General features: G+C 39.2%; 1 protein-coding gene across 1 annotated transcript; it reads left to right on the top strand.

Moving 5' to 3' along the window:
* The first annotated feature begins 817 nt into the window (after positions 1-817).
* On the top strand, positions 818-11935 carry LOC117701817 (nuclear nucleic acid-binding protein C1D). Its single transcript, XM_034493241.2, has 5 exons — positions 818-904; positions 6400-6546; positions 7374-7440; positions 7749-7804; positions 10286-11935. Exons 2-5 carry the CDS (start codon positions 6409-6411, stop codon positions 10448-10450), a joined length of 426 nt encoding a protein of 141 aa, XP_034349132.1. The 5' UTR covers positions 818-904; positions 6400-6408; the 3' UTR covers positions 10451-11935.
* The last annotated feature ends 13857 nt before the right edge of the window (positions 11936-25792 follow it).

A 25792-nucleotide genomic window follows, 5' to 3' on the forward strand; every position in this document is an offset into this window, starting at 1 on the left:
TACATCCCCATTTAATCATTTTAAACGTGTATTTTCATAACTATCCTATAACCTGATATCAGGCACTTCTCTAGGGAAGCCCCTCAAAAGATTAATCTAAAGGCACACAGACCTCTGGACCCGGCTTCCATCAAAGCAAAGACCTGGACAAAGGTGTAAGGAACATTCAGTTTGCAGAAGCCTAATCTAGACAAGATGCCAGGCCCTTCTTCCCCATGCTTGCCACCCTGGTGGGAGACCTTTAAGTCCTTTGCCTAGCATGGCTGTCCTCTGAGAGGCCCTACCAACGGCTGACCGAGACAGATGCAGATACTTACACCCAGCTATTGGACTGAGGTCAGAGGCCCCTAAGGTTGAATTAAGGGATGGGTTGAAGGGGAGGGCGACCCCATAGGAAGACCAGCAGTCTCAATTAACCTGGACCCCAGGAAGCTCCCAGAGACTGAGCCGACAACAGGCAGCAAGACAAGAGCTGGTCTGGTCCAACCACGCTCCCGACCTCCCAGCAAATATGTAGCAGAGGACTGCCTAGTCGAGCTTCAGTGAGAAAAGATGCGCCTAATTCTCAAGGGACTTGAGGCCCCAGGGATGGGGGATGGGAAGATGGAGGCAAGAGGGAGGGGGAAATGGTGTGAGAAACTGGGTGGGGAACAGGGAGAGAGGGCAACCCTGGAATGTGAAGAAATAATTAATTAAAAATAAATGTATCAGTAAATGAACTAAAAAAAATAAAAAATAAAGACAACGGCCTTTAGCACAGGAAGGGACAAAGGCGGGGCAAGCCACGGGACTGAAGTACGCAAGCGCAAGGCCGCGAGCGACGCACGCGCGGCAGGCAGAAGGCGTGTCATGGCGTCATCACCGTGCGACCCCTTTCCCGGAGACAGGCGTCCACGGTACTGAGGTATTGTGCAAAACTGAGTTCGGGTGCTTGTCGTGCTCCTGTCACAGTCTCTCTTCCCGCACCCCGGGATCACATTCAAACTGTGGCGGACTGGGAGGAGCCGAGCGGGGCTTCTCGCTGCTAGCGTAGTCCCCAGAGCCTGCCAATGGTGGCTCTCGGGCTTTGCCTTGATTTGGCCTTTGGTTTCTCTGTCAATATCGTCTTCCTCATTTTGCTTACGTTGCCTTTCAAGGGTTGAAAAGCGACAAGAAAAACACTTAACGCCAGCAGTTTCTAGCAGACTCCAAATATAAACGGAGACAAAATGGAAGGTGGAGAGAGTAACTTAACGTGTAGCCCTTACTGTTCCGCCCAAGATCGAAATGATTGCGGTGGCATTGTTAGCCCTTTTGAAATAAGGGTTTCCTTAAAATTTTATTTTTCCTTTTCCGAGACAGGATTTCTCTGTGTAGACAGTTCCTAGCTGTCCTGGAACTCGATCTGTAAAATTGGCTGGCCTCGAACTCAGGATTTGCCTCCCTCTACATTTCAAATGATAGGATTAAAAGCGTGTGTCACCATGCCAGGCCAGCAGTTTCCTGCTGTAGTGGGTTACGTTAAGAGTAATTTTTCTTTGTGATCTGGGAAAATTCATCGTGGCTCAAATTTCTATTGGAAGATAGCTTTAGTGACTTAAAATGTGTTGACTACAAGTTAGTTTTTGCTTGGAAAGGTGTATTAGCCCTATTGAGATGTTTGTGGTGTAGTTATTAACCTGTTTGGACTAAGAGTAGATAGAACTAAGTGTCAGTGTTAGTGTTTATTTATAAGTAACAGCTAAGCCTTATTGAACTTTAGAAAAGTTTAGAAAAGTTCAATACTCCTGGAATTGATAGACTGAATTGTTTTGTTACGAGACGAGATGACAATGTGAACAGTTTTTGGTGTTGTTTTCAAGTAATAGAAAATTTCAAATCAGAGATGTTGTAGATGTTTTCCAGTACCTTTAGGGATGCCTTTTGTTTTTAACTTATAAAAATTCTATGTATAAACAGTAGCTATTGTTTTCAAGCATTTAACCCTTTATGTGGGGCTCTAAATATTCTACATTGAATTACCTTTTGGTTATTTTCACTTTGATAAACAATAACTAATATTATGTATTAGCTAATACTTTGAGCATTCTACTAATGGTGTGCAGCTTTAAGAGTTTTACTGATATTTATTTTGCTTGCATCACAACCTTATGTAGTATTATCATTACTTTAGAGGTAATTGTATTAAACATCCCCCATATTTTTTGAGAAGATGATTTTTGCTGCTTCCTATCTTTCATTTTGAAAAACATGTTGAAGTAAGCGTCAAATAGAAGTTGATTACAGTGTGGCTGCAGTCTTACTCAGCTCCTTGTAATTGATGTACTTAAGATATATTTATTTATGTGCCTCTTTCTGTGTATTTGCCACATGAATGTGGGTGCCAAACAGAAGCCAGTAAAAGGACTCAGATTCCATGGAGTTGGAGCTCCAGATGGTTGTGAGCTGTCCAGACTGGCTGCTAGAAACCAAACTTGAATTCTCTGGACGATGAACAAGTGCTCTGAACTACTGAGCCATTTCTCCAGCCTTGTAATTTATATAATTTTTATTTCTAGACTTTTGATTTTGTGTGTGTCTATCTATCTATCTATCATCTATCTATCTATCTATCTATCTATTATATATTTGTTTATATGTGGTGTTCATGCATGTGACTCTACATGCATGTGTGTGCGTAGAGGTCCAAGGATGCTGTTTTTCTCCATCATTCTCCACTTTGTTTATCGAGGTAAGGTTTCTCATTGAAGCTGGGACTCATTGACTTCCGCCAGTCCAGCTAGGCTGTTTTGGCACCCTCCACACAAAGGAGATCTGAATTCCAGTCTTCAGGCTTGGTGGTATGTGTGTGTGTGTCTTGCATGTGTTTGTGTGTACATGCACATACGTGCACTTTATCCACTTAGCCATTTAACTCCTGAGCTATGCTTTTAGAGGTTAGTACACTTTAGAAAAGGAAACCTAGTATGTTCTGAAGATTACAGGTAGCATTATCAGAATCATTGTTTGACCAAGACAGTAGTATTGAGAACTTATATATAAATTTCACCATTGTTTTCTAAGGTAATGCTGTGTAAAATATAATTATAGGAATAAAATTATGGTGCAGAACCTGCAAATTTGGGCTGGAGTGATGGCTCAGTGGTTAAGAGCACCGACTGCTCTTCCAAAGGTCCTGAGTTCAATTCCCAGCAACCACATGGTGGCTCACAACCATCTGTAATGGGATCTGATGACCTCTTCTAGTGTATCTGAAGACAGCAATAGTGTACTCATATACATAAAATAAATAAATAAATATTTAAAAAAAAAAAAAAAAGAACCTGCAAATTTGTCTCTTGTTCTAAAAATCAATTAAGTATATGTTGGATTTTCTTTCTGTCACCAATTTGGTAACTGTGTAGAACTCTAATTGCTATAGAGATGAAAACAGCATATATATATGTATATATGTAAATTTTTACATAGATCTTTTCCTGGATTCATGTGGTGACTTTGTAAATTATTTATATAAGTCCAAACTGGGACATGGTGTTAAGATTCTCCAAACTTGAGAATTGGCTAGTAGGGTACAAAGGAAGGTTGGATGTGTGGCAGCAGCTTTGAACTGGCTGGTGGGCGGTGTGGCCGTACAGGAAGCTCAGAAGAGGCAATGAGAGTGAGGAAGGATATACCTTTATTTTGCTGGAAAATTCAACTCTGAGGAAAAGAAGACATTTCGGCTCGTTGAGTGTAGTAGAGGTAAAGAATGATTTGATTATAGCTGCTATGAACTGGGAAATAAGCGTTCATTATCTCCAGTAATTTTCAAAATATCAAACACATGAGGGAAGCTCTTATTTCAAACTTACATTCTAACCCCATAAATCTCCTACGGTATAGTACAGAGAGCACAATAAGATACTCTCTCACTTCCCAGTAGCTACAGTTAACTATTTATTTTGTATGTTTAAAGAAACTCACATGTATGTATAAACATGTTAGTTTTCTGCCACAAAAAGGTGAAATAAAAAGAGGAAAGGCTTATTGGGCTCACATTTTAGAAGTTTCAGTCTATGATTGGCTGTTCTTGCTGCTTTTGTATATGACAGGGAGAGACAGGATGATGAGGGGCTAGGGAAGGGGAGGGGAGGGGAGGGGAGGGGAGTAGAGGGGAGGGGAGGGGGAGCCACAAAGTCCACAGTCTTCTTGAACTTCCTCTACCCCAGTATGACCATAAAACTGCTAGCCCGGTCTTACCTCTTAACGGCAGGACTTCTTAAACATGTTAAAGGTTTTGCTGTCTCCCAGGGGTATCATGAGCTGAGGACCACAGCATGGCATGGGACTATCCTAAGCCACACAGGAAGTATATCTCTGACTTAGGTTGTTTTCTTAAATAAAGAGAAGAATATAAGGGTGAGATGGATACAAACAGACTGCAGTGATGCCCACACATGGCAGTATCATAATGAAACGCAGTATGGACACTAAAGTTTTAAGGAAAGAAGTAAGAGAGATATACTTTTTGCGCTGCTCTGTAGTTTTCACTTCCTGACATATTTTAGGGATCTTTAAAAACTGTATGACAGTGCTTTTCCCTACTACAGAGTGCTTTATTGGGTGGATATATCATAATTTATTTAATCAGTCTGTATTAATAGGCACACAGGCTGTTCTGTTCTTGTCTTTGAAAAATACTGTAGTAGATGCCTGTTAACTTCATGTCACATGAAAGTTATGTTTCTGAGAAATAAATTTATGGATTTTGAAGTGGAATATTAAATTCAGAAAATGCTTAATCAAATCAAATTGCTAATGGTGACAATGGCCTGTTGGTGGCTGCCTCTGTTTACATTAGATGCTGTTTGATGCGTGAAAAATGGGATCTTGTTCTTGTGGTTTCTTTGGTGAAGTTGAATAGTTTTATGTTTATTGGTTACTTGGATTCCTTTGTAAACGGCTGGTTTCTGGCTTTTTTGGGGGGGCGGGTTATGTATAGTTTCTGTTTGTTTGTTAAATTGATTCGCAGAAGCTCTGTTTTCCTTTGTGTGAGAGATATATTTTATTTGGATTTAGACCTGATCTATATGTTTTCACATGGATACATTTTAAAGAATCATATTAACATGGAGGAAATTATATTTTGGGGCTGGAAGTATAGCTTAGAGGTAGGGCGCATACTTAGCTGTCATGAGGCCCTTGGTTCAATTCCTAAGCACCAACCCTGCTCTGTGCCACCCCCCCCCCCCACCTTGTGAATTTGGAATGTTTTAAAGAAGGCTGTTTGTAATATAATTAAATGATCTGAAATTTCAGCCTTTGTTGACTCCGTTAGATTTATGAGTGTTGGGTCAGCAACTGTGCATTGATACTGCAGGATAGATACTGCATGAACTGAATCTACTCTAAGACTCAATATGTGACTTAACCAGTGTCTGCCTTCATTATAATGCTCCATGTAAGTTCTTGTTTTGTTACTTATGAAGACTACTTTTCTACAGTAGGCTCATGCTGTTAGATGATTTCACCACTGTGTGCTTCAGTATGTACCCTTAAATGACATTATATGTCTACAATTTCATACATAACAGGATTATTCATAATTTTGATAATGAATGTTACAGATAATTAGGCCAACTAGAATAAAATATTTGAAGCCCATGGAGAAATTGGGTGATTTATCCAAGGTAACAGTCAGTGTTCAAGCAACACTGAAAACTCAAGTGTCCGCTTCCATTACCAGCCCTCAAGTCTTGCCATTCAGCTATTACTAAAGCGCTAAGGACTATAAAGTCATAGAGGAGCCTTCACTTGAAAAGTAATTTTACTGTTAGTTAATAAAGATTTTTTTATAGCTAGGATTTCTGTTTTTTGGTTTTTTTTAAGTTTAATAGAAGAAATGGTCAGAAAAACATCTAAGTTTTAAAAAGCTAAATAAAATTTAAATTTTTTTGTTGAGTTCTTCAGTAGACATTACAGTATTTATCAGACTTTCATTTTTAAAAATCTTTGTTCAATAGAATACTTAAAAAAATGTACCCCCTCATTTATTTTTATTTCTGAGATAGTGTCTCCTGGAGCAGAGACTGGTCTTGAACTTGCCTATAGCTAAGGACCCCTGGATCTGACCTCTTGCTTTACTTCCCCAGTGCATGTACCTTTGAATCCAGTTGAACATGGGTTTAGCTTGATATGCGGCGTTGTGATTATGTTGTCAGAGCTATGCGTCTCCAGGGCTTGATGAGAGGCTGGTGTGGAGTCTTCTCCTTTCCCATGCATTTTAGGACGGGAGGCTGGGAGGTGGCTCTTCTGGACTTGCATGCTAAGACTGACTTACCTTACTCAGAAGTAAACGTTCTTTTCATTTTCTTTCTAAAGCTCTGTCTCCAATATGAATTCTGAGAGTTGTTTTTTGTTTTTTGTTTTTTTTTTTCCCAGTTGGTCACAATGGCAGGTGAAGAAATGAGTGAAGACTATCCCGTAGAAATTCATGAGTCTTTAACAGCCCTGGAGAGCTCCCTGGGTGCTGTGGATGACATGCTGAAGACCATGATGTCTGTTTCTAGAAATGAGTTGTTGCAGAAGGTATTTCAAAATCTACAACCTTCAGATGAATTTCATAAGACAGAACATTAGGAAGACATGGTCATTTAGCACTGGCCATGTCTTCCTGCTGGAGTTTTAGGTGAAGAAGTGTTGGAGTGAATTTAGCCAGAACATCCTACAGAGCTTCTGCTTTGGGAATTTGACTTTGAAAGCAAGCCACACTCACATTCGTTTTGACAGATTCTATCTTCGATGTCTTATGTACTGTAATGATATTATCAGAGTTTCTGGAAACACTGCAGTACAAGGACAGTAATTAAATTGTCTTTTCTGTCTTTAGAATTGCCTAAACATCTCGTTGTGCTTCTTATATATAAGTGAGTCATATACAATGCTTACATTGAATAATTACTTTTGATATGAAAGTCTAGATTATGAATCTGAAATTGATATAATTTAGAATTTTTTTTTCTTGGATTGTACAAATTTCCTGTTTCATCAAAAATGATATCCAGAAGCAGTTTTTTTTTTTTTTTTTTTTTTTTTTAAGCAAAAAGAAAATCACTTGTTATATTTGGGTGTTTGTACATATTAATGAGAAAGAGGCTGTGAATCGGAAGAAGAGCAGAGAAGGGTATTCAGGAGTGTTTAGTATTTAAAATATAGTTTCAGGTATAAACAAAAAGAATCACTGGTTAAGAAAACTTTGTGCAAATTATTTCTAGATTATTTTATTGTTGAATTATAGGAAGTAAGAAAAAACATGCTTTACTACCTTGTAGTTGGAAACAGTTTAAGGTGTCATCTGTTGGTTTACAAAGTTTGTGTGTATCTTTCATCTTCTTGTCTCTTTTCTGTTTTACTAGTTGGACCCACTAGAACAAGCAAAGGTGGATTTAGTTTCTGCATATACCTTAAATTCAATGTTTTGGGGTATGTATGTTACTTTATAATTCATTAGAAAGTATATTATTATGTCAAAGGTGATTTATTTTTAAGAGCTAGCAGTTAACATAGAATTGTCTTTTATCATATCTTATTGGTTATATGTTTTTTTTTTTCCATTTACGTCAGAATACAGGATGCCCGTAAGCTACACATAGTTTAATATTTCATAAAGGGTAGATAATTTGAAGTTGAACTAACTATGTAATTTTCCTTTTTTGAGTAACTAGGATTTCTTTTATTATGACACTCAGCATTATATCACCACTTTATTTCATGAGGTCTTTCTTTTACAGTTTACTTGGCAACTCAAGGAGTTAATCCCAAGGAGCATCCAGTGAAGCAGGAATTGGTAAGATGCCTGTGATTCATCCCTATTTATATGTCTGCTATGTGCCTCTCTGGTTTCAGTCACACAGCCATTATCATGCTGATCATTAGGGAGATCAGAATTAGAGCAGAGTGGCATCATCCTAGTAATTAGTTATAACTTTCATATTATTTTTCCTATAAATTCTTTAAATCTTATTCATCTCCAGGGCTACTTAAGGAGAAAAAAAAACTCTTACACAATTCTTAAACGTGTATTCCAGTTGATTTACTAGCAGAGATGGGGAATTTTCTCTCCTACCTTTTCAATTTCTCCATTAACTCATTTTCTCAGCAGTAAAGAATTCAGTTCAGCAACAAAGCTAAAAGCTTTTTTGGCACCAGCCATATGTATACTGTCCAGTAATTCTGCATCAATGACATATTTACAGCCTGTAATAAATCTTCTAGGTTTGTCTCTGTATTCCATTTAGATGTATAAGTACACTAAATAAGATCTAATATCTTGGAGTTTTTGCTGACTTCAAATATTAAATCAAATCATCCAATTGGAAGGAGAAAAATAGAAATGAAACTTGCAGTTACCTTATTGACTTGGCTTTATGAATAAGAGTTTTAATAAATTTATTCTTTGTTCACATGAAACTATATCTTTGTTTTCAAGTCTTATAGTAGCCAGTAATGTGTGTTAGTTACATCTTAGTAAAGCATAGGTAATTTACTTAAAAATAAAATGAGTAATCCAGGCATCTTCATTTCAAATGTAAAATATGTAAGAAAGATGTATAGACCAGGATATTTTCTTCTTTTAAACTTCTTGAGGGATAAATAAATTTATGCTTTAATATAACAGTTGTGAAAAAAATTTTTTAAGAGAGGTTACGTGTGCTACTAGCTTTAAGAAGTACAGGTTATGTGTCTAGTTTTCTAATAGTATCCTCTCATGAAATTAGTTTCAACACAAGGAGTATCAATATTGTGTTTATAAAAGGATAAGACCATTTATCTTCATTCTTCTTCAGAGTCTACTCTATGGAGAGCACATTAATTTTCTGGATAAGGATTGGCAAATAAAAAGCATTCTTAAGTCTATTCCCTTTTTTGACCTTGCTACAGACATTAGTAATTAATTACAGAATTAGAGAAAATCGATTTGTTATTTGTCATGTATCACAAATGGGAAAACAGTCACCTTATTTGGTGGTATTTGAATGCCTACTAAGGACCAGGCATTGTTTTCAAGTGATGATGCCTCAGAGAAAAAGCTGAGAGATATGGCAGATCCCACTCTTGGAGTGAAGGGAAACACAGTAACCATAATAAGGTAAACACTGTGCATCTTGACTATGCAGGATGTTAAAAAAGCATTTTATGGGGAAAAAAAGATCAGAGAGAGTGGGTTGGAGCCTCTGGGTAAATTGTCCAGTCTTAATGGTGAAGGGAGGACAAGACTGACAGAAGAGAGGTAGGAGCCGCGTGCGTGGATGCTGGCAGGCAGAGCAGTAGCAGGGCAGGGTCCTGGGCAGGGCCCTTGCACGCGCTGCCATTGTCTCCACTTTCACAGGAGAGGTTCTGCAGGAGCAGTTCGGTTTTGATAATGAAGCAACTGTAAGGTTCTGTATTTTACTGTTTATGTTCCCATGCCTGCTTTACTTTAATGCACCTTGTTTGTTCCTAAGCAGTGGTCAGTCATTTACTGGATTATGGTTTTCATCACCTTTATTTCACCATTTGAAGTGTAAGAGTTATTTATTCTGAATAATACTCTCAGAAGATTCAAAGTGCTCCAGACGTCTACTATGTTTCTAACTTTAAAGTCTGAAAATTTAATTTTTTTTACATACTTATCAGTTAAAATTATGAAATTGAATAAAAGATCTCATATTTCTATTTTGCCTATTTTAAGATGACACAGCAGTAACATAAAATAGAAATAAATACTGCCCCACCCATTTTCTGTTTAGAAAAATGATGGGAGAGGTTAATTTGTTGGCACAAGTGTAGGAGAACTCAGATTTAGAATTTACTCTTCAGATACAAATAGTTAAAATGAGAATTTAGGTTAATGTTGATTAAAACAATAGACCATACATAGACCAGTTGTTGTTTGCTGCTATAGTGATATTCTAGTGTGAGCCTGTCTCTGGAAGAGTTCAGGACACTTCTAAAATGTTTGGTTGTCATTGTTCTTTTAAGACAGTGTTGTGTGCAGCCCAAGGTGGCTTCAGACTGGCTGATCTTGAAGTCTTGCCTGTGTTCTCCAAGTGCTGGGATTTTGGGGTGCACCCCCATGTCTACTGAAAGGACTTTAGAATAAAATGCATCCTTCTCTTAGACTGTCCAGGAAAGCACGGGGCATGTTTATTCTGTGCGTTTGCACTCACTAGTACCTGGACTTAACAGCGAACAATGATGACTCACTGTCGGTTGTCACTGAGAAAGCACAGGATAAAGCAGGCAATGTAGAGCTCCAGAAATGATTGCCTTTGTTTTTCTTCCTAAGGAAAGAATCAGAGTCTACATGAACAGAGTCAAAGAAATAACAGACAAGAAGAAGGCTGCCAAGCTGGACAGAGGTGCTGCTTCAAGATTTGTCAAAAATGCACTCTGGGAACCCAAACCAAAAAACACACCAAAAGTGGCTAATAAAGGGAAAAGTAAACACTAATCTTTTGGTTTTGATGTACATGTTTTCAAAAAGTACATCATTTTTATCAGTTTACAATGTAGTTATGTGACCATGCAGTGTTTAAATGGATTCCTTTTTGAATTCATGTATAAATTTACACATTAAATTTGTGATACCAAATCTTTTTTTTGCTGAGAAAGATTAAGTTGTCTTTATTGATTTTCATATAAAGCATCATGATGTTTTTAATATTGTAAGATATTCTATAAGCAATTGTGAAATCCAAATGTTCTTTGTAAACATTTGTAGTGTTTTAAGTGAATAATGATATTATGAAGTGTGCTGTCTCTAGACTGGAGTTATAAGGACATCTGTTTTTAGTAATGATGAGAAATGTAATGTCTTAAATACTCTGTTTTCTGTTCAGTTAGTGCAACATGTTTCTGTGATTTTTTTTTTTTTTTGAGTAATTGCTGTCTTGATATTCACAGTGCAAAATTGAAACCTTAAGGCTGGACTGTAATTCTTCATGTTCCATTTAAAATAAAATAATTCTCATTAACACTGATGGAAAATAAGGTTGTATGTCCTGGCTGGCTTTGGCTTGATTCCCCTTTAATAAGCATTGTAGCTGTGTAGCTCACTTGCCTCTTGCTGTCCACTGCGTGAGCGAACATCCCTCCAGATGAGGCAGCTGTGCGCAGCTCCACCCAGTAGAAAAGGCTATGAGTCATGGCCCTCGGTTCTCTTGGTCTCGCTCTCAGAATCTTTCTGACTAAGTATTTCCTAAGCCATGTGGATGTTTGGAACCATCTTCTTTATTAAATACTGCCCCTTAGGCATGGGAGGAATCAAATTATATTTACATTCTGATTTATATTTCCAGAGTGTCTGACATGATAAGTTCCGCTTATTAAACCTTTTAGTGTCTGAGCTAATATAACCTTGCTTCTCTAGGCCCACATTGTCCTGTGTGGGAATGCCAAGGATAGCCAAGGGTTTTTTTGGTTTTGAGAATTAGAGTTGTTAAAATTGTTTTGATTAATTTTCCATAACTGACTTTGAATATATGAATTTCTTGATTAGGTAGCAGATATTGGAAATGGTCTGAAGTTATAATGGAGTTTGTAAGGCACGCTAAAATCTATGATTTATGAAGAGTGAGTGTCAGCTCTGATATCAGATACTTTGTGAAGTGTAAGCACTTGTGAGCATGTGTAGTTCTTTCACTCGGGGCCATTGTAATTCTCTGATAACAGGGAAAGAGATTCGAGAAATGAGTGTTTTATAAAGATAACTGTAAAATGCATTTTAATGTTACTCATTGCTAAGAAACTTGTGTCTTGTATTTCTCTTTTTTAATTTCTTGAAGAAAAGAACTTTTCAATGAAAATTTTCACAACTGCAGAAAACCATTAACCAAGGTACTTGTTTTTGAAAGTTCAGCTTTATGTCACACTAAATTGGATATCCTTAACTATTTCTTTCAGCATGTATTTGTAGAAATAAAAGATTTTGAGTCTATTCTTTTTTATTACATAGAATTTGAAATAAGTATTACAACATACCAAGGAGCTGTGACAGTTTACTAGGTTATCTGTTCCGCAGGTAAACACACTGGCGTCCATGTTGCCACACACTGTGCTCAAGTCTAGGTTTCAGAGATGATGTCTGTAGCCCTTGCACTGTTTTTCTGAACTGTGGGGGAACAATCATCTTAGTTCAGTTCAGTATTTCAGAGTTCCCAGAAACTATAGGAAGTTAACCTCACTGGCCTTAGCCAGAACCGTACAAGGTGGTGGGTTCATTTATTAAGTGTAGAGTAGTTATTGGTAACAGTTTATTCCAAGTAATGCTGTTCTGTAAGGTAGGTGTTAGTTGCATGTTTTATTATTATTCTTGGGAATCAACACATCGGAGGAATTGCAGATGTATAGACATTGATCTAAATGAAATCTTTTAATATATTAAATAAAAATTCCTTGTTCATAGATACAGAGTGGATGGTAGAATATGTTAAATAAAAATTTAAAATTAAAATCATGGTTTACATTTCTGGAATTTGGTCATATCAAGAAGATGGGTTTTTAAGGAACTGAAGTATAAAAATCTACCTGAGTTACTAAAGTGGACACACTATAACTTTTAAAATCGTTTAGAAACTTAAAAAATGGACAGTGTACTGAAGGTAGATGCTTTTTTTCTTAAGTAAGTTATTGAAAAATACTTTGGGATTGATTATTTATGATTCTATTACATTAAAGTTTAATATAACAAAATTCCCAGAGCTTGTGATTTTTCAAAGTGTTACTGAGAGAGATTTGGGTCGTGATTCTGAACATTGTTAAACAACAGGAAGCAGAAGCACTGACCCTCACAGCAGAGTGACTAAGCTTGTCCAGATGTTTCAGTGGCTCTCCTAATGATCTTGACAGTGTCCAGATGTTTCAGTCACTCTTCCTAGTGATCTCTGTAGCATCCTGGCTTGTATGGATAAGCAGTGGATATACTTTACTGATGTGAACATTCTTCTTTCCTTACATTCTAATCTAAGACTTGAGTTTTGGAACTACAAACCATAAGTTGTTTAGTTAATAAGTATCTTACAGTTGTTACTTAAGTTGTCACTGACAGTTGTGTCTTTACACAGAATTAAAGTAGACACATTTGTTGTTTCTCTCCCCCCTCCCCCTCCCCTCCCCCTCCCCCTCCCCCTCTCCTCTCCCCTCCCCCCTCTCCCCTTTCTACCCTCTCCCCTCTCTACCCTCTCCCCTCTCTACCCTCTCCTCTCTCTCTCCCCTCCCCTCTCTCCCCTCTCCCCTCTCCTCTCTTTTCCTCCCCTCTCCTCTCTCCTCTCTCTTTTCTCTTTCCTCCCCACCCCCATGTTGGATAATGAACCAGGCCTTTAGGCATGCTCACAAACACTCCATTCTCAGTTATAGCACAATTTAAAATATATCCCAAAGTAGTAAAGCTATCCATGAAAGGTGCAGCTACAGTAAAGCTATAGACTTTTAACCGGTAACCCCATCTATCTCCCTGCCAAGACCTAGCCAGTTCTGGTTGTTCATTCCCTCCCCTTCTTCCCTCCCCTTCTCTCCCCTCTGCTCTCTTCTCTTTTTCTCTCTGCTTCTCTTTCATTTTCTTTCTTGACAAGTTCTCACTTTGTAGCCCTGGCTGTTCTGTAACTCACTGTGAAGATCAGGCCAGCTTCACAGTCAGAAGAACCTTCTGCCTCTGCCTCTCAAATGCTAAGGACAGGAGAATGCCACCACATCGAAGTCAGTTTCTGGTTTGTTATGATTTATTTTTATATTATTTGTGTGTTTTACCTGCATGCGTATATGGGTATCAGTGCCTGAATAGGCCAGAAGAGGGTGTTGGATCCCCTGAAACTAGAGACAGTAAGTAGTGAGCAGCCATGTGTTGCTGGGAGCTGAACTCATATGGCCTCCAAGACTAGAGTGTGATCTTAGGCACTGATCCATCTCTCCAGACCCTGATTCTTAAAAGGTGGAAAGATGATGCTGGGTTTTACTCCCTCCTCCCAGTAAGCCTTGAAGTTTATGTATCTCAGCAGTGCCACTGCCTGCAAAGTGTGGGCTTCACAAAGTGATATATATTTCAGATGGTGTACAAAATGTGATGGTGGAGAAATAAGCTTTTATAAATGAAACATTGAAGAGACTTTATTATTCCTTCTTCAGTTTAGTGTTGCCTTCAAGGTGCACCATTTCATTTTGGCAGCTACAATAAATGACTGAAGGAAATTGAGGATAATAATTCAACATTTCAAGATGCCACTGTCATAACAAATGTAGGCCTACCCAGGGCTTGGATTTAAAGTTTATAGTCCTACAGTACTTTAAAGCCACATATCCAGGAAATCCATGGGGAAAAGATTTGAATGAGGTGATTAGGAGAAATGGAACAGAATGCTTTCCTTGTGTGGGTGTTATCTGTTGAGATAACGTGTGTCACTTGAACAGAAGTCTGTTATTCTCATGTTGCTATGAAGTCCAGTTCATCTTGGGGTTTATCAAAAAGGGATGGTTATTAAGCAAAAGATTATACCAAGGAAGATGGCCCAGTGTAGACCTGAAGCACTGGTTTGCTGAGAGACCATGCTGTGTAATGGACCAGGCTGGTGATCTTGTATTTGATGCTGTTTGTTCTCAGTATTTGAGCTATTTAAACAGAAGTCGTCTGCTACCCTTGTCTCATTGTTTTTAAGAAAGCAATTATGTGGGGCTGGAGAGATGGCTCAGTGGTTAAGAGCACCAACTACTCTTTCCGAGGTCCAGAGTTCAATTCCCAGCAACCACATGGTGGCTCACAACCATCTGTAATGGAATCTTATGCTCTCTTCTGGTGTGTCTGAAGAGAGCAATGGTGTACTCATATACATAAAATAAATAAATAAATCTTCAAAAAAAGAAAGCAATTATGTAAGCACACAGTATACATGGAAATCTATTAGGTATTTTTAAGGTTCTGATGCTTGTGATTCTGATTCTTTGTCAGAGGGTCAAAGAGCAGTTCCAGAGCACAATCTTAATTCCTGCTAATTCTGAGAAGGAAGGCAATATTTAACCTCGCTGGTGATTCAACCTGGCCATCCTCTTGGCTTCTAGTTTTTTCCTTTTCCTTGCAGCCCCATTCATTTCTTCACTCGTTCGTTCAATAAAATGCTTAGTTGAGCTGTGTGCAAAGTTCTCTGTTAGGCATAGGAGATTCAGTAGGTAGCTCTGGCATGGGAGTCCTTGGGAGATGCTAGTTTTTGTTTGTTTTCACAGTGTTGGGATAAAACTGGGGTTTTACATGCTAGGCACGTATCCCACCACTGAGCTACACCTTGTGGTCCCAATTGTGTTGCCCTTGATGATTAGTCCGCTCTAACCACCAGACAGCAGAGAAAATTCGTCGGTACTGCCTCAGTGCTCTGGGTTCTCAGTGAAAGACACACACACACACACACACACACACACACACACACACACACACACACACATGAGGCCTTATATTTAATATGCTTTAATCAGCTCAATGGCTGGGCCACTCTCAAACTTCCATGTTGCTAACGCTTCCCCTCTGATACTCATGAATTATTACTAAAATCTGTATTCCATCTTTGCTACCCCAGACCCAATGTGGGGGGTTCCTTGGTTCTGCTCTTTCCTGGTTCTTACATGATTATTATGCTTCTTTTCTTGCCACCCTGAAGCCCAGTTCTAATTCCTCTTTCAGCATGGCAATTCTGCTTCTTCCTCCCTCCTGTTTTCCTTGCCCGGGAATCCTTAAAGTCCCGCCTCTGTCTCACTGTCCAGCCATTGGCCACCGGCAGCTTTATTACCAATCAAAGCCAACTGGGGGCAAGGACCTTCAGTGTCTTACATGCAGACATGGGGATTTCCGTGTAAATTTGGGGGACCAAATTGACATAAGTAGCATTAGACCCAATCCACAACACAATTGGAAAATGGCTGCCATGTGTGGCCTTGTGCCCTCACCTCCTGGGTTAATATATGGAAGACCTAAGCTTCAGTTCCTCATAATATCACCTTATTTTGGAATAGGGTTATTGTACATTTAACCAGCATGAGGATCTTTAGCATGTTCTCTAATTGCATATGTCGATATAAAAAGAGGCAGTGTGGACATGTATACAGCAAGACGCCTGTATGCAATGGAGGCAGAAAATAGTTTGATGCTGTTAGGTGTGAAGGAAAGGAGGTGTCTGCAGAGCGCTGGGCATCCAATGAGGGGTGTAAGGCGGGAACCAGTGCTCTTCACACTGATCTTGGACTTTAGTCTCCAGAGCCCACAAGACAGTACTTTTTTCTACTGTGTGACTGTCCAGTGTATGATGTTCTGTTAGCACTGTCATGGAAGCAAATTCAGAGGCAATCAGATGAAGGGAAATGAATAAAAACAGTATTTGTGTAGGAAAGTATGCACGAGGAGCCTTGACGTGAGGTGCAGGTGTAATTCTGAAAAATCCTTGGCACCTTAGGGACCAGGTATAAGTTTACACTTAGCACTTTACTAAGTGTTAACTCTGGCAGAAATGTCAGGACTTCTATCTTGAAATGTTAAAGGCATGCTATATTTTTCCTGGAGCCAAAACAGTCAAACCTTTCTAACATATTTGAATGTTCCATCTTTTAAACTTTGTTATTTTGGTTCGAGAAAAGTCATTTCTCTGAAGGTAGTGTAACCCCATTAGGCTTCTTTGGAGAGAAACCTTTGTACTTCCACACAAACATTACCATATTATATGACATTTTCCTAAAACAATGGAGCAGTTAGCTTGAGATAATGAAAATAAATGCTTAGAGCATTGTATGCAGGTGTGTGTAATTTGTACAGTTAGATGAGTGCATGCCACTGTAAAAATCCCACATGGAGTTTATCTGGCTGGATATAGATTGTTTTTAAAGGGCTTCTTCCCAATTTTTAAACTGTTTAGTATGCTGCTCAGTTGTGGTGTGGTGTCTGTGTGTGCGTGTGTGTGTGCATGTGCGTGTGTGTGAGAACCCACTTATGCACTGCCCTTGGACTTAGCAACTAAAGAATTCAGAAGTAGGCCTTTACTCCTCATAATTTGGGTCCAGTCATTTGCTTTTTAGAATTTTAAATGCCTTTACCAACTTTAGTCTTTAGAACAGGCCAGTAGATAAAACACAAATGATAACATAAATAGACCTCATGAACATGAAAGCCAATGTTTAAAAGAGTTCCCCGTGGGAGAGCATTGTCATGATGATACGTTCAGATGCTGCAAGGTCATGATGATACGTTCAGATGCTGCACGGTTACACTTGGAAGCTAGATTTCAGTTGCAAAGGCGATTGCCCTGTTACTCTTTTTAAGTTTTCTGTCTAAGACTGGAAGGAATTGATGGAGATCATCTTACTTGTTTCTCTGAATTTGCAAGTCAGGAAGATTGCACATTAGGACCAGCTGTGTCAGTCCTAGGAGGTAAACTGCGAATGTTGGAAAGCTGTGTTTTCACCAGGGACCAAGGTGAAGTAACACAGGGTTTGGCTTGGTTTACGTTGTGTTTGATGTATATTGTTTCGTAAAAAGAAACAAGAAGAACAATTGTGCTGACTAGCAACAACCTCTGCCTAAAGCTGCATTATGACTGAGATACAAACTAGTTTCTGAAATTGTAGGCAATAAGACTGGTTAGTGAAGTCATGGAATGCTGACCCGAGGTGGCAGATATTCCACTGTTGTACATGTGTGCACCTGCATGTGAGTGGTTTGTGTGTACATGAGATATAGTCTATAAACAATAATTATCTTAAGTGTAAAGTGTATATGTAAGTAAACATGAGATCTTTCAGTGTCTTTTTTTTTTTTTTTTTTTTTTTTTTTTTTTTTGGTTTTTCGAGACAGGGTTTCTCTGTGTAGTCCTGGCTGTCCTGGAACTCACTCTGTAGATCAGGCTGGCCTCGAACTCAGAAATTCACCTGCCTCTGCATCCCAAGTGCTGGGATTAAAGGCGTGTGCCACCACTGCCCCGCTTTCAGTGTCTTAATGCTAAATTAAAAGAGGGATTTTACTGAACCCAAAGAGGAACTGGTTTCCTAAGAGGAACTGGTTCATAGAAAGTGTGGAACAATTTGTTGTCTCACTGAGGCCTAGTGGGGTTGTAGAAGTCAACTCTGCAATGTGTGGCATCACTTGGCATCAAATATTGCATGCCAGAGATGATGTGAAATAAAATCTTTAAAACAATTATGCTATCAACAACAAGGCATACCTATAATTTTAAAAATCAGAACTGTGGGATTTTTTTAAATTGCTTATATTTTAAAGTTCATTGAAAGCGCTAATAAAGACTAACAACCATGCTTTCTTAATTATTGGTATTACTTAAAACTTTATTTTGACACAAATTGCCATTTGGAGTATTCCGGCTATATAATGTTGCTAAAAATATTTATAGCTAAATTTCACTCTTCAACTAGAGATTGAAATAATGTTACTTACTTTTGGAAGTGGTGTTTATGATTGTTTAATTCTTTCACGGGAGGCTATGTACAGCTTCGTTATGCTTTCCTGAAGCCATAACACACTGTGGTTACTTTTGATGACCTGCTCTGAGTCTGTGAGAAACATTCAGAATAGTCATTTGTGCTGACTAGTTTTTGTCAACTTGACACAAACCAGAGTCAGGTATAAAGAAGGAGCCTCAGTTGAAAAATTGCATCCATCAGATTTGTCTGTAGAGACATTTTCTTGATTAATGGTGGAAGTGAGAAGGCCCTCCCCTGGCCCAGCTCACTGTGGGTGGTACCTCCCCTGGCCCAGCCCACTATGGGCGGTACCTCCCCTGGCCCAGCCCACTGTGGGTGGTACCTTCCCTGGCCCAGCCCACTGTGGGTGGTACCTCCCCTGGCCCAGCTCACTGTGGGTGGTACCTTCCCAGGGCAGGTGGTGCTGCAACACAAGCTAAGCAAGGGGTTGGGAAGCAAGCCCTCAGTGTTCAGTGTTCGTCTCATAGTCTCTGTTTCAGTTTGCACCTCCAGGTTCCTGCTCCAGCCCTGGCCATGGCTTCTCGAACTCAGTCCTGTAAGATGCTTTTGGTTAGTGTTTTATCAAAGCAACAGAAAGCAAAGTAGAATATCACTTTATTCTATACTTGTGTGAAGTGTTTTTGTTGCACATAATTGCTTTCCTCCTTAGCTTTTTACATCTGTTTAATGTGTGTGCGTGTGCATGTGTTTAGTGTGTGTGTGTATGTACGCACGTGCGCCTGTGTGTGTTGTGTGTGTATGCATGCACACGCCCACGTGTTTGAGTGAGTCACCATGTGGGTGCTGGGAACTGAACCTTGTCCTCCGGAAGAAAGGCAAGTGCTCTCTAGTCCTGCAATGTGATTTACTTTTAAGACATATTGTTTTTAACTTTTGTCATACAATAAGGGTACAAAACAAAACAAAGACCCAAGTTGACTAACATAACTAGTTTGCTTTAAAATTAGGCATAGAAACCTTAAATTTCTTAATAATAAAAATTTAATGGAGTTGTGGTCTGCGTGCTAAGATGTTGGAACCTGGAACAGTTTACTCAGGTCTAGACATGTAGCACAGTGCTGCAGTGTTTGCCTGTTGAGCAGGCAGATGGCTCAGCACGTAAGAACATTTACCCCCAAGCCTGATGATGACCTGAGTTTGATCATGTTTTGACAGGTGGAGGAAAAGAACCAATTCCTACAGGTTGTCCTCTGACCTCTCCATGCAATATACATACATACATACATACATACATACATACATACATAAGTGCCCGTGTGTGTGTGTGTGTGTGTATGTGTGTGTGTGTGTGTGTGTGTGTGTATGTGTGTGTGTGTGACTTGCTTGTCAGATGCAAGGCTATGGGTTTATTCCCAGCATGAAAGCTTTGTGTTTGTTATTCCAACAATTATTTGCTCTTTAGCCATAATTATAACAACCTCAGCAGCCCTCCAACAGCACTGAGCTACAATACAATCTTGCTCTTTATTATGAGACCACGAATAAAATAAAATAAAATAAAATAATAAGTGTTATCTCAGGCATCCAGTTGTCATTGGCACAGGTGAGACCCAGGCACAGTGCTTTTCTTGTATCGGAAGGTTTTTATTTTGTTTTGTTTTGTTTTTCAAGACAGGGTTTCTCTGTATAAGTCTGGCTGTCCTGGAACTCACTCTGTAGACCAGGCTGGCCTCGAACTCAGAAATTCGCCTGCCTCTGCCTCCCAAGTGCTGGGACTAAAGGCGTGCGCCACCACCGCCCGGCTAGGTTATTAAGTTTAAGAAATGGTTCACAATGGAATAAGGGTACATTGCAGCCATTGTTTACTCTGAATGGGACTTGTTCTGTGTGTGTTCACTGAAGTTGAATTGTGTGCTTGACTTTCAGATTGGTTAAATTTTTTATCAATTATATTTATCAATAAGCACTTACACTTTATCCATGTCGTCTCACAGCTCAAAGTTGTTGCCAATGGTCCTGTCTGGACCAGATGTTTCCAAGTTCTTGGCATCCTTTGCAAAGAATTAAAAGAGTCCATACAACTAGCAAGGCCATTAGGAATTTTATTTAAGGGACCGTGTAGGAGACTCTGCAAGAGAGCAGCAGATGGCTTGAGCCAGACTGCCTAAGAGCATTGCTTATTGTTTGGGCTTCTTCTCATGGGGTTCTGGAGGAGTTGGTAGTTAAGGGGCAGGGTGTGGCTATTACTCTTGATTGATTGACAAGCTTGGCAATGTAGGTTTCATTGATGGTATGTGTCCTTTCACATGATGCATCTGATCGACACCCAAGGTTGTCTGTGATCTACACGCATATACACATGTGCATTCACACATACACACGCACACACGCACACACACATGCATGTGCACACACACTTTCACCACCACAACAACACTACCAAAACCAAAGTAATTCTTTCTGAAGCAAGGCATCCTGGCAGATACCTGAAATCCCAGAACTTGGGAAGTGAATATGGAAGATCTTCAGGTTTTTTTGATTATGTAGCAAATTCAAGGCTACTGGGACCACAAGAGACCTTATCTTAAATATCACCATTCTCTCAGACAAGTAATTAATTCCTTGGACTTAGTGGTTCCTGTTTCTTCTAGTCATATAGAACAAGCTGTTTTATAAAAATATGAGGTCACTGATTAAGATTCATACTTTTAAATCTGTTTTCTATTTAATTTGATTGTGATTATCATTTGATGGAACAATGCATACAAATGTAGTTGGGGAACATAAATGTTTATTACTATGCACTGTCTGTTCCTGTTTATTGAGTACGTGTTTATTGTCTCAGAAAGGAGGAAGCTAGTTGTATCTGTGTTCAAATGAACTTAAAATATAAGGGTGTTTCGGCCAATACAAAGGGATATTCTCAAATTGAAATTACTCACTCATTCAGGGTTTTTTTTTACATTAAAGAGGTAGTTTTTAGTTTTTTGGCTTTAGATGTGTACGTGTGTCGTTTTTTATGTAGTTGCACAGTAATGCTCACCCATCTGAGATTTAGCATGGTTGTAGTTTTCCCTCAAAACCATTAGGTGGCAGCAAAAGAACACAGGTTGTCTGGTTTGCTTTGTGTACTTAAAAATGAAGTAGAAACTATTTTTGGATTTCATGGAAGATAGAAAAAAATAAAGTGATTAAAACTTGATGGGACTGGAGCTATATCTCAATTGCTAGAGTGCTTGCTTGCATACATGAGCCTTGGTTTGATAGCCAGCACTGCATAAAAAACTGGTGCAGAGACAGGAGGATCAAGGTCATCCTCACCACAAAGTGATTTCTAGGCCGTCCTGCATATGTGAGACCCTGTCTCAAAATATTGAATTAAATCACAGAACATATATCTGTAACAATCAGTACCCAGGCAAATATTGTGATTGAATATTTGCTAACTTAATTGTCAAAGATATATTTTATTAATACACAAACCATAATCTAAAGTTCTCCTTTAGGAAGTTTCTCTTAGTAGCAGGAGTATTTCCCAGAATTTCTATGAAATCGATTTTTGTATTTATAGTAGTAAAGAAAAAGACACACAAGTGAGATACAAAAAAAGAAAAAAAAAAGAAAAGAATAAAAAGGAAAAAGGTTCAGTAAGAGTTTATAAACAGAGAGTTTGAATGTTCAGAAACATTGGTAGGAAACTACTTTTCTTTATAATTTATTTTAAACATTCTCTATTTGAGAAAAATAGAGTTTGATAATTTTATTCCTAGACGGGAGTTTGTTTTAAAAAGTTACTTAATGGTCAGATTTGAGTAGCGTGGACCTGTTGGTTTCTTTTCCTCTTACTGTGAGAGAGTATCTTGAGGAATGACTTAAGGGAGGCGGGGTTTACTGGGGCTCACGCAGTTTAAGGTCTCACCTGGTGGAACCGCAGCTCCTGGTTGCAGGAGCTTGAGGCAGCTGGTCACACGGTGTCCACAAGCAGGAGGCCCAGAGCAATGAACACCACTGCTACTCAGCTCCTTTCTCTACCGACATTGTCCGGATCCCAGCCAAGAAATGCTGCCAACCACAGTAGGTGAATCCTCCTATGCCAAGTACTGCGATCGGAACGTGATGGCCTCTTGACAACCTCGCCCTCAGGCCCATATCCTTAGGTGAATTTAGACCCGGTCTACTTGCCAATCAACACTAATCACCACAGTGTGTCCCTGGAGATCCCACAGCACCTTTTCAAAGGCTTAGCTTTTTTTTTGTCTAAGTTGTTCATGAAACCTCAAAAAACGTGTACTCATTTACAGTCAGCTGCAAAATAAAAAAATTACTTTTTTTTCAACAATTGAAATTCGTTTGTATAAAAATAGACCTTCCCATTCTCTCAAGAATTTCAACTGCACTTTAGGATAATCTTTCTTTTTAAATGAACATTGCAACAAAACCTTTGCAAATAACAAAAAATCACATGTAGACAGTAAACAAACCCGAAGTCTATACATCAGTGAGCCTCTTCTGCGTAGACTAGCCATTCTAAAGCATCACACAGGATCTCAGACTTTCACTACTGACTACATTTTTATGTACCTATCCACCCCGAAACTCCAAAAGTCTACATCAAAGTCAGAAGTAGCTTTACATCCTCTGTCATGACTGAAGGATCTTTTACCTGGATTCAGTCCTTCTTCTCCCTCTAAAATGGAGGCTCTCTTGTTCTCTTTTCTGCATTTATACCTTACCCACGTGTACATTTCACACGCACACACACACACACACACACACACTCACACATACACACACACACAATTGGCTAGATTTCACATATGAAGGAGAATGTGCAGGTTTTTCTTTCTGAGGCTGTGGGATGTCACTTAACATACATTCTATGTCATTCCATTCTGCTTATTTTGTGGCTATACTTTTCTTTAGATCTGCATAATATTTACACATATGTACATGCACACATGTGTACACACATATGACACACACATGCACACACACACATAAATACAAACATTCACCTATACACACACACACACACACACACACACACACACACACACACACAATTTTCATCTTGCTTTTTCACCTGTTCATGGACAACTAAATTGACCCCAGTTCTTTGTCGGAATGAACAAGAGGTATCAGGAAGCAAGGGGTGTGTCTATCTCCGTGGTAGGGTTGGAGTTCTCTGGGTATATGCCTAGGAGTGAAGTAGCAGGGTCACATGGAGTTTCGTTTTGGATTATTTGAGACATCTCCAAGCTGATTTCCAAAACGGCGGCATTGTGTACTACCAACAACAGTGAATAAGGGGGTCTTCTCTCTCAGCAATCTCTCGAACATTTGTTGTCAGATTTGCTGCTGCTAAAGCCTTTTTGAAAGACGTGTAGTGGTGTCTTAAAGTAGTTTTGACTTGCATGTGCCTGAAGGCTAGGAGCATTGAACACCTTTACAAGAGAGAAATGGTTTTTTTTCCCTTGAAAACTTTCTATTCCGTTCATTTGCCTATTTGTCAATGGGCAGTTTTATTTTCTTTCCCTTTTTAAGGTTTTTTTTTTTGAGAAAAACATTATTTAGCTTACTTGAAAGCTTGTGAGTTACTAAAACCAAACCAAAGCAAATAAACGAAAGTCCAAGTGTAGACCAGAGGGGCTGCGGTTGTCCAGGGTGCAGAGTGGGGGGTGGGGCAGGTGGGGGCGGGGGGAGAACAGCGCCACCTGCTGCTGCTTCCTGCACAGCTGCAGGACAGGAAATCCTCCCCTCTTGAGCATCATCGCTGCAGCCTCTTCAGGTTTGGAATCCTTGATTTTATTTCTTTGGAAAGTGTTTATTTTTTTTTATTTATGTGTTTGTGCGAGTGTAAAGCACACTTATTTTGGTGCCATGGAGGCTGGAAGAAAGCATGAATCCCTGGAGCTGTACTTAAAGGCATTGAGAGGCACCCTGGGCAGATGGTGAGAATCAAATTCAGGTCCCCGGAAAAGCAGCAAGTGCTCTTAATCCTGGATCCATCTCTCCAGCACTGATTTCTGCTTTTGTAGACAATGTTATCATAGTTTCTGTGCTTGTTGGTTTTTGGGTTGCATGTGTGATCTGGGCCACTGAGCTGTATGTTATTCTGCCCTGTGACCCGCGTCACGCATGTACCAGGAAGCAATGCTGTTTATTACTTTTATGGCTATCTTAAGTTTCATCAGATTTGACAATCTGATCTTTCATTTGCTAGTTTCTGTACCACATCCTCAGGTAAATATGTCAACAGACTATTTTCTAATACAAACTATAGGACATCAGAAAGACTGATAACCACAGCATTCCAGCTATTTTGTTCTGTCTGTGTCTGTTGGCTTTAATAAATCACCGAAGCTGTGTGTAGTCTCCGTCTATAAAGGGTACAGCTATGCTGGATTTCCACCATTGACTAGACAAATTTTAATAAATATGTGTCAGAGCTTTGGGAAGAAAATGGATCTAAAATATTATATTAATTGAACTAAAATACATGTTTTGTTTTTTTTTTTTAAACGGAGAAATTTGATAGACAGTTAACTTTTTCCAGTTTGTAGTCTACTTCTTCTTCTGGTTAATGGTTGAAGAGTTTATTTCAAGACATTTGAGTTCTTAGACCTTAGGATGTTCATTGGCTAAAACCTGATGCTATGCTGTTCTCTGTTCTGTTTGGATAGGTAAGGGTGTGGTCGGTCAGACTGTGGTTAACGCCTGAATGTATCAGGTAGTGACAAACTTCTACCCTAAGACAAAGTGATTTTTCTTAGACTGGAAACTGGAAATCTCTCTAACTAATTCATAAGAAGAGTTTTATTCATAAAAGAAATTAATTCATAAGAAGAAGCCCTCAGCCCAAGGGCTCTCTCTGCTCTGCTCTGCTCTGGTTTTTTTTTTTTTTTGTTACTAATGAGAGTTGTTCCCATTGGCTTGTGGCACTGAGGAGAGCTCTCTCCACAAACCAACAGACTCCATGCCCACGCTCTTCCACCAATCAACAAGTTAGACATCCTGACATAGTCCTAGCAGCAGGACTGTCTGAAAGTTTTCAGCCTGTGTCGTTGTGCATCAAGGCCGGGGTCCCCGAGAGAGACTGTAACAGGAAACAACTCAGTGAAAGGCTGAAACCTCAGGTCAACCTCCATTGTACTGTCTTTGCTGTTACTGCCTCAGTTTTTTCAAAAAGGGATGTGTAATGTAAAGATGAGACAAAATGCCCACTAAGCTGTATGTGCTCCAAATCAATCCCTGTTATCGATGAGCCTGGATGCTCCCATGACCCCAGCTCTCCTTTGCTCCCTGAGAAGGAAAGAATGATCCCCCCCTCCCAGCCTACTCACCACACCATTCAAAGAAACATAAAGATGAATGCAAGATTCATCTCATTTCA

Source organism: Arvicanthis niloticus, unplaced genomic scaffold (assembly GCF_011762505.2).
Source record: "Arvicanthis niloticus isolate mArvNil1 unplaced genomic scaffold, mArvNil1.pat.X pat_scaffold_257_arrow_ctg1, whole genome shotgun sequence".
In the NCBI taxonomy this organism is placed as follows: Eukaryota; Metazoa; Chordata; class Mammalia; order Rodentia; family Muridae; genus Arvicanthis; species Arvicanthis niloticus.